The sequence below is a fragment of the Cornus florida genome, unplaced genomic scaffold, assembly GCF_030987335.1.
Source record: "Cornus florida cultivar Cherokee Brave unplaced genomic scaffold, ASM3098733v1 CherokeeBrave_3.0.0_Hap2_Chr10, whole genome shotgun sequence".
Taxonomy (NCBI): Eukaryota; Viridiplantae; Streptophyta; class Magnoliopsida; order Cornales; family Cornaceae; genus Cornus; species Cornus florida.
In genome coordinates, this window is record NW_026775580.1 from 60,206,073 (window position 1) to 60,215,300 (window position 9,228).

The 9,228-nt window shown below is 37.4% G+C and overlaps 2 protein-coding genes across 3 annotated transcripts in view; one reads left to right on the forward strand and one right to left on the reverse strand.

Annotated features, from left to right (window-relative positions):
* The first annotated feature begins 318 nt into the window (after positions 1-318).
* Positions 319-4,823, forward strand: LOC132278579 (uncharacterized). The gene is made up of 5 exons (XM_059780400.1): positions 319-614; positions 782-859; positions 1,274-1,349; positions 4,175-4,248; positions 4,346-4,823. The coding sequence occupies exons 1-5, from the start codon at positions 510-512 to the stop codon at positions 4,415-4,417; spliced, it is 405 nt and encodes a 134-aa protein (XP_059636383.1). The 5' UTR covers positions 319-509; the 3' UTR covers positions 4,418-4,823.
* Positions 4,824-6,007: 1,184 nt separating this feature from the next.
* LOC132278577 (protein CutA, chloroplastic) overlaps positions 6,008-9,228 on the reverse strand; it is a 6,925-nt gene continuing 3,704 nt past the window's right edge. Inside the window, exons 3-7 of one of the 2 annotated variants that reach the window (XM_059780398.1) lie at positions 9,215-9,228; positions 6,892-6,923; positions 6,636-6,730; positions 6,445-6,534; positions 6,008-6,307 (exon numbers count right to left, since the gene is read on the reverse strand). The exon at positions 9,215-9,228 is cut by the window's right edge and continues 49 nt beyond it. In XM_059780398.1, the coding sequence (XP_059636381.1) occupies positions 6,226-6,307; positions 6,445-6,534; positions 6,636-6,730; positions 6,892-6,923; positions 9,215-9,228 (313 nt within the window). In that variant the 3' untranslated portion in view covers positions 6,008-6,225. The remainder of the gene's footprint in view (positions 6,308-6,444; positions 6,535-6,635; positions 6,731-6,891; positions 6,924-9,214) is intronic. The other variant, XM_059780399.1, reaches the window with a different exon arrangement.

Consider the following 9,228-nt stretch of genomic DNA (forward strand, 5'->3'; position numbering starts at 1 on the left):
CACACACATGTTATATATATGGGAAAAAAGAGAAAGGAAGCCCAACTAGATTTTTTGAGGGGCAAAATTGTAACTTACCAATACACAATACTTTCTAAATTTTTTTTTAAAACAAATGGTTTAACTCTAAAGTAAAAAATGGTCAACTTGACCCTTTTGGTTTTATGGCTGATGGCTAACCTCGGGGCTCGGGGGGTGTTTTATGTAATTTGACCCTTATTTTAATACCGTGAATGATGGTTAAAAAGAAAAAGAAAAGAAAAGAAAAGAAAAGAAAAGAAGGATAAACGTTCAGGTGTTCTCCAGAATTTTCCATTATAAAATTTGCCAAACAGTGAGTACGCATCTTAAGCCCATACACAGAAAGAACGCAAGGAATTCTCCCTCTCTCTCTCTCTCTCTCTCTCCCCGTCACACACACACACACACACACACCACACATTCTCTCTGTCACACACACACACACTCAATTTCGCATTTGCGCCTTTGCGATTCCGAAAGCCGCGAACATGATGTGGGACGAATGGGACGACGTTGTTCGAGAAAACGAAGAAACAAAACAAGAAGACTCTCATATAAACTTCGATTTCTTCTCTGTTATGTCTAAACCCAAAGTAAGTTTATCATATTTAGCAAAACTAGGGTTTATTTACATACACATACATATACCTATCGCTTTCGTATCAATTTCGTGTTTTTGAAATATATATATATATAACTTCTGTATTTATTTCTAATTTTGTGATTCTATTTCTGACGCGCTTTTTGATTCTATATGTAGGATTACTATCGAATATTGGAAGTGGATTATGATGCTACGGAGGACACCATCAGAAACAACTATATCCGTCTCGCTTTGGTTTGTATTTGATTTATCAAATTTGTGCTGTTTCTTCTTGCATTTGATACTATTAAATTAATGAGCCATACTTTAGATGCTTAATTGGTCAAATTTGCTTATAATCAAATCCAATGCGTTCTCGCGCACGCACAATGCTATTTTTCTTGTCATTTTTGAGGTTATACATATACTCATGGGTCAAATTTGTGCTGTTTTTTCTTGCATTTGTTATTATTAAATTAAAGACCCATATGCTTAATTGGTCAAATTTGCTTATAATCAAATCTAATGCGAACGCGCGTTCACATCTTTCTGATGCTATTTTTCTTGTCATTTTTGAGGTTTTACATATACTTTATGGTCCAAATATTTTAGCTGAAACATTATTTTCCTTGTTTGGCAATTATAAACTGGTCTGCTTCTTTTGTGCAGAAGTGGCATCCTGATAAGCAAAAAGAGCAGGACTGTGCTACTTCAAGATTTCAAGAGATAAACGAAGCTTACCAGGGTCAGTCTTGTGCTGTTTATTTTTATTTTGTTTTTTAGTTGTTCTGAAACATTGATGTTTATATATAGACATTGATTTGTTGAGGCCTTCCTTTCAGCAACGATAAACCATGGAAACATGTAGCTTGATCAAGCCTATATGTTTATTTTATTAATTCAGGGAACGCTTGGACCAATAAATAGTGAATTTATTTCCGCTAGAAGATTGGGGTTTAGTAAATCAGTTTTGTTTATCATATGCAAAACTTATAAGGTCATTAGTTATGCTTGTTTTGGATTGAGGGGGAAATATATCGATGAAGCAGAAGTTTAGACCAAAGGGTTCAGGTTGTTGGTGTATGTTCGTTTTTTAGTTCACCAGATCAGTTTGGAGTGAAACCTATGTTACGAGGACGGGTATGTGTGTTCGATACGGGTATGTATCCATGCATGTTTAAGGAGTATATTATCTCCTATCTAGCTCATTTTGTAGTTTATACAGGGGTGGAATTATCAAAAAAAAAATACAGGGGCGGAATTAGAGCCCCCCTCCAAAAAAAAAAAAAAAACTCAATATATATTTTTTCCTTTTCAAATTGCTGTATTTATATTAATTGAGTTAAGTTAATGGTAAGTTTGCAAAATTAAATTACATGCAGTCCCTTCAAAGTCCATTGAACTCTTAGTCTTCCTTTAAAAAACCCAAATCTAGTGAAAAAAGTGTCCATTACTGAAGTGGCCTCTGCTAAAACATATCAATTTGTGAATATTACACACATTTGACTATGGAATTATTTTTTTGATGGATGAATTTAGGGTAACTTACATTGAAGTCCTTTGTCAAACAATCCTGTTAGATGCGGTCACCAGAGCTTGTAAGTTTGTTGTTTTTTTCCTCCAGTTATTTTAGTAATTTTTATAAAAAAATAAAATAAAAGAGAGACCATTATACCCCTCTTTTTAACTCCTTATTTCCTTTTTAATGCCAGTCCCTTTCTCTCTATTTATAATTCCTTAAAGAAACCCTTAACTACCTAGAGAACCACCTTTATTAGCCACCTCTCCACCATCTACTGTGCATATTATCACCCACTACATTAAATATACATCATCTTTCACCTATTTTTGCTAGATGGCGAGAAGAGCACTGCAATTATGAGACCCATTTGCTTTTAGGCATCTTTAGACAATGGATCTCGGCTAATAGGGAAGTATGTAGCGCTGTATGTGTAAATATGCATATATAGATATAAATGAACTGTAGGCTTCATTTTGGTTCAGAGTTTTGTGAAAGGATGGTTGGAATGGGTTTAATGGACTTGTCTTATAGGGAGATAGATGGAAGTGATGGTGGGTCATGGGTCTAAAGTAATGGCGAATTCAGCTAGAGAGATGGAGCAGGTAGGTGGTACGTAAATTGATTGTGGAAGAAGATGAATACACTATTTACTAACCAATAGTAACCAGAAAGAAAGAAGGGGATGAGAATGAGAATGAGAAGATGAGATGAGGCGAGACAAAGGAGGTGAAAAGACAGACGAAGGAGGTGATAAAATAGATTGGAGGAGGTAGGTTAGAAAGACTGAGGGATTAAGAACAACAAGAACAAGGAAGGAGAAGAGACACAAAGCGAGTTCGCATGCTCAACGATAATATTCAGTATTCTCAAAACTGAATTGTACATTTACAAAGAAGCCTTTATATAGGCAAAACCTTAAGCAAATCCTGATATATGAAAAACACTAAATTATCCCTAAAATAGAAAAATACAAAAATAATTAGGAACATAATAATGTAGCCCTAAGCTACAAAAATTCCTAATTCTATTTCTCTTTTCCTCTTGTCCAAAAATAACGTTGGAAAACGTGCAGCTCATGTGTGCGAATTACACCCTATTCCCTATCAGTATTTTCAGCAGATTTCATCACTCTTTAGAGGGTGCATTTTTCCTGGATTAGCAAGGCATGTTTTTGGTTCCCTTAACAATTCATCTAAAGTGGACAATTTTCCTTCCTTATCAGTCTTATCAACTATCTGAGGGAGAAAAAAAAAAAAAAAAATGAAGAGGAAGAAGAAAAAGAGAACATCAATTCGGTCCTATATTATTACTTGCCCTGTTGTTGAATTATGTGTACTCCCTATGTTTTGCTTAATCTACTCTTGCTATAGGTGACAGTACATGCCTGATCTTTTATATTATTGATTGACAAGCGATAAAAGTCATGCCCTTAATCTTGCCTTTCCCCTTTAGAACCCATGGTATCACTTTCTTTACTGTTTTATTGTGCCTAATCTTTTGGGATCTTGCATATGAAGGAAGCTTTTTATCTTATGCAAAGGGGTAGCTTGACCCCTTTTCTTTCTTGAGACCCGTTACCATACTAGGAAAAGCCATTTGATGCACGTAGAATGCCTTGAGAAGGGTCAAAGAGGGTCGAGTGTCCGACTCAGATATCCATGTACAACTTTTTTGTAGATATTGAATAGTTGGACAGGAGCCTTTTGGCTTGACACTTGAGAAATCAGAATGTTCACCTTTTCAGAAATAGAGAGAAATATAAGTTAGGTAGAGCTATATACTCCATACACTTGCAAATTAGTCCTCCTCGACTATGTTTGATCCTACTTTTAAAATGTGTGGCTATTCTAGATTCTTGGCCTAGCTGAATGGTACCATTATCATGATCTCTAGGTCTGTAACTGGTTTAGGGCATTCTGTTTGCTGCTTACCAATTTCTTTTTAGTTTCTGTTGGATGTTTTTGAAATACATGTTAAGAAATAGCAGTTTAGATGGTATAACGAATTAATTTATATCTAACAATGAAGTGTTTGATTTTTTATAACAGTTCTTAGTGATCCTATCAGAAGACAAGAATATGACAATAAAGGGATGCTACAAGCCTATGATTACAATATCATTGTGAGAATTTCTCCTTTTTTTCTTCCACATGAAACTCTTTAGCTATTCTACACTTCTACTTCCTCTTGGTCAGTAATCTTTCTTTTTCGGTGTGTAGGAGTACCTAAACCGTTACAAGGGCCTCATATTAACAACCAATGGCCTTGGGATGAAGCATTCGATATGGTAATATCCATGATGCACCATATGTATCTTGTGGTTCTGCAACCAACATATATTGGATGAGGATCAGCAGTTAGGATTAAGCAGAGGGTTAAACACTATCAGTTGCCCGTGTAAAACTGGAAAATGACGGGCTGTCAACATCATCATGTAACGTCGTATGCTTGCTCTTTGAACTCTTATAAAAAGGTTGTATTATGTAATCTTGTCACCTTTGGGGTTCTTGCAACCAGGAAAATTGGGCTGACTGTTTCCTTTGTAAGAAATACATTTTAGTGTATAAAGTAATGTCAGTGAATTGCCTGCTGAGAGAAAACAAGGAGTGGGGGCGAGTGCATAGTGTAGTTCTAGATCTGTTCCGGGGCAAACTACTGTTTGCAAGTTTATGGAAAGATTGAGACAATTTCTTTGAATTTCGTAGCTCTCTTGATCAGCTTCGTAAACTTGGTGAGCAGGACACTGCTGCTCTGTTACAGAAACAAAGGCGCCTAGCACCGTAATGGGAGTGGGGGCTAGCGCAAATAGCAGCAACACTGGCAATTGCCCTAATTGGAATGGTTGTGAAAGGAAATGCAATGTTTTGCCTTTCATCCGTGGGGCATCCATGATTTAAACAACGTGCGATGCAAAATGTTGACAATGAAAAGCTGTAATCAGAATGCCGTATCTTTCCTGGATTGACAAGTGTAGAAATATGGAAACATGTTTTCCCTTGGAAGAATTTAGCCCTTGAAACAGTCTTAAGCAATCTTATTTCTCAACTTATTTCAAATATAAACTCTCAAATAAACTTCTTGCAGTTCTTATGAATTTGAATTTGTCGTCAATCCGATAAGTGCAATAGAATTTGAATGTAAGTGAAATTGTATGAACAAGGTTGCTCATTAGTGTTACATTGTAGTTCAGTTTAATTAGGAAGCAAGAAACTTTTCTTAGTAACAAGTGAAGGCAAGGAGTAATGCAATTTTATCTGGAAGGAAAAAAGTGTAAAAATTGTTTTATTCTTCAAAGGAATAGGTATGCTGGACTCGGACACGGACATAACTCGAGAAGTTGACACTCAACTAACTAGAACACATTCTCTCGAAAAGCTGGACACTCAACTAACTAGGCCAGCGGGTAATGCCGTTTTAAATTTGAAAATGATTGATACTAATTAGCATGTAAAATTGCTCTCACAATCATCCAGCACCTACCACTTATGCTTACATTTTGGACAATTCCATATCGAGGGCCTTTTGATGTATCAAATGAAGGCTTCTAAGTTGGTGGATTACTTGAAAAACAAAAAAACAGTAGTTATTAGTGGACAGCCAAAATGTTGCTTGCATTGTTGCACGTCTTGTAAAATTTTAACACAAAGTTCATATTTCGTATTTGGACTGCTTGAACCACTCGCAAGGTGCCGCAAGGTCGACACCAGGCCCCTTGTGATTGCCAATTGGTCCGAATCGGACCACAAATCAGTTTCCTGTAATCAAGTGAGGCAGAAGTTTTAAACCCTTTGCGATTTTGCGCGGGTTGGGAATGTTTCTCGTTCAAGCACATATGCAGTTTCTCAAGTGATCGATCATCTGTACAAGAACACAGCACAATGTAGGAACAAAACAGAACAGAGATAGTAACAACAGAGAGGTCTATTTGTTCAGTTTAGTTATTAACATTATCAGCATCTTCAATTTATCCCGAACACATTTTTAGCTGATACCAAACTCCCACACCATTTTGCAAGTTGGGCCTTATTTGCATCGACCATGTCCCAATTTTGTTGGTGTTCATACCCCTTGCTCATCCAAGATCTTGTAGCTTGAAGACTCAGTCCCTTGTGCTGTTTTTGATCCATTCTAGGTACTGGATGTTGCCGCCAGTAATGGGCATGGAAATTACTTCAGGCACCCTGAGCATTACAAAAATCACAGAGGATGAGTAGAAAATCTCACTGTTAAATCTTACATCTATTTCAAGTCCTTTACTTCAATATAAGGATGTTAACATTTGGTAACAGAGACACCAAGTGCATAAATGATTGGGAACCTGGTAACAAGTAGTGTGTGGGTGTTTTGGTCCCAGATGTGGGGAAGGTTTTTCTCTCGTCTGTGGTGGAGTGGAGGGCAAGGTGTATGTCTGTGTGCAAGAGGAAAACACAACAATTTGCATTTTAAGCAGAAGAGTGTGTTGCACAAGCTTTAGCTTATTTAAGCAGGAAAGATTACAGTACCACTTACTCGTATTCGTGATTTGACTTGACGTGCTCAGTCAGAGCTTCCAAAAGAGATTCCCTAGTCTTAATTATAAGCAGCTCCTCAGAATCTGTCTGGATCTGGAAGAAACCACATAGAACTTTGGGGAAAGAACAGCATAACAAAACTTCTAAACCTCTTTCATGGAAGTTTAAGGCAGAAGGACTACTAGTATCCCCTCTACATTTTCAAATACGTGGGTGTTTGTTATACATACATATATATAGGAAACTACTCTTACCTCTCCCTGCCACTGATACACCGACTCAATACCTGCAAGCAGAATACAAATGGTTTACCAAGATGTTAGATTAAACAAGAGATAGATGGGAACTTTTTGTTGAAATAAAATTTAATTCAACATTTAGTCGAAATTAGAACTTTGTTATCAAGAACACTTGAACATGATCCATGCTGTTAAGTGTTAATTTAGTTCCAGCATTATTTTTGTTCTTGTAAGAACATTGAAAGAGCACCTACATCATTAAGAAATTGTAGTGAGTGGATGCTTGGTGCAAGTTGGGAAGGCCCAACCCCAGCCCCAGACCAACACAAATTCGTTACAAAAATTGAGAATCGAATAATCTACCTTATTTTTACCTTCCTGTTGATTCCCCCGACAATCAAGCTGCACTTCCTAAGGAAAGAGAAGTTCAGGCAATAACTTCGTATACACTAAAATCCTTGAGAAGTTAAGGCAATAAAAAGACAAATTCATACATAAACAATCAGATACATATTAAGAAAATTGAAAGGAAAGAGAGCCTTGTAAAGTATCCAAGTGATTAAACTCCAAGGTGACGCAGACAATGATATTTGATGCAGATCAAAATCTACAATTACCCGAATCAAATAGATTTTTCTGACGAACCCTAATCTGATGCCACACCAACACAAACACACAACCTAAAACTCCTTCAACAAAACATAAAATCAACGAACACGTACGTTTGTGGAGACAGAGACCTTCTCACAGAATGGCAGTGGTGGATTGGCGAAGGCGAGGGAGATCGGAGATGGAGACAGAGACCTTTGAGAAGGGCGGTGGTGGATTGGCTAAAGTGAGAGAGAAAGGAGTGGAGTGTTTGAATCAGTCATGGCAGTGAGAGGCTAATTTTCCACTTTTATACATTGAAAAACTAGGATTGATCTTCCAACGAGAGCAACTAAGGTTCTCACGGAATGATGAACATAGTGGACTTCTCACAAATATGGTGGTAGGGTTAAGGGTGTGTGTAATATCAACCGTTGGATCAGATTATTCAACGGTTAAGCTTTGGGGGTCTGTTTAATTTCGGGTTTCGTTCGGGTCTAACCCAAGACCAACCCAATTTTGGGCCGGGGTTTACTAATTCATAAACCGCGTTGGGCAATCTCAAACCTAGGTGCATTTTACTTATCAAAAAAACAAAAAACCTGGGTGCATTTTGGGTTGCTCTTGGGTTAGACCCAAACCTAACCCGAAACCCAAAATTAAACAAACCCACAAATCTTAACCGTTCAATGATCTGTTCCAACTGTTGATATTACACATAACCAAATCCTAACCCTTAACCCTACCACCCTATTGTGAGAAGTCCACCGTTTTTATCATTATGCAAGAATGAGAAGTGAGAACCCTAGTTGCTCTCAGTGGAAGATGAACCTTAGTTTTTCAATCTATAGAAGTGGAAGATCAGCCTCTCACTGCCATGACCAATTAAAACAGTCCACTCCATTCTCGCTCGCCTTAACCAATCCACCACCATTGTTCTTTGAGAAGGTCTCTGTCTCCATCTCCGATCTTTGTCGCCTTCGCCAATCCACCACCGCCATTCTGTGAGGAGGTCTCTGTCCCCAAAACGTATGAGTTTGTTGATTTTATGTTTTGTTGAAGAAGTTTAAGGGTTCTGAGTTTTGTTGGAGGAGTTTAAGGCTGTGTGTTTGTGTTGGCGTCGCATCAGATTACGGTTCATCGAAAAAATCTATTTGATTTGGGTTATTGCAGATTTTGATTTGCAAGCCTCACCCTGAAGTTTAATCACTTATATACTATACAAAGTTCACTTTCCTTTTAATTTTCTTTATATGTATCTGATTGTTTATATATGAATGTCATTTTTATCAACTGAACTTCTCATGGATTTTAGTGCATACTAAGCTATTGCCTGAACTTTCTCTTTCTAGAACTTTATATTTCCTTTCAACGGATTTTATTGCCTAAACTTCTCTTCCTTTCCTTTATATGTATCGGATTATTTTAGCTTGACCTACCCGATTGCATACTTGTTTGGTAGGATATTCACAGAGAGAGAGAGAGAGTGGGTCAACCTGGACAAATCTGGGTTCAGTTGGCCTTGGGCTGGCCCAAACCAACCCGAATTTGGGTTGGGGTAGGGTCTGGCCCAACTTGCACACTACTTTAGACCGAGATTGCCAAGCATAAACCCAATACCTACACAAGTAAAAATTTAATTCTATCTACAAGTATGAGCAGCCTTTAATAAATTGATCCCTTACTTGACTGAACAAAATGTAAGAAAGGGCAATAATTGAGGAGCAGTATGAGAGGTTGAAGCACGTGCCTGGTACTCGGTTT

Coding starts and splice junctions, on each gene's coding strand:
- LOC132278579 (XM_059780400.1), top strand. CDS start 510: ATGATGTGGGACGAATGGGACGACGTTGTTCGAGAAAACGAAGAAACA. Junction 1,350..4,174: donor GATAAACGAAGCTTACCAGG/GTCAGTCTTGTG, acceptor TTTTTATAACAG/TTCTTAGTGATCCTATCAGA. Junction 4,249..4,345: donor CCTATGATTACAATATCATT/GTGAGAATTTCT, acceptor TTCGGTGTGTAG/GAGTACCTAAACCGTTACAA.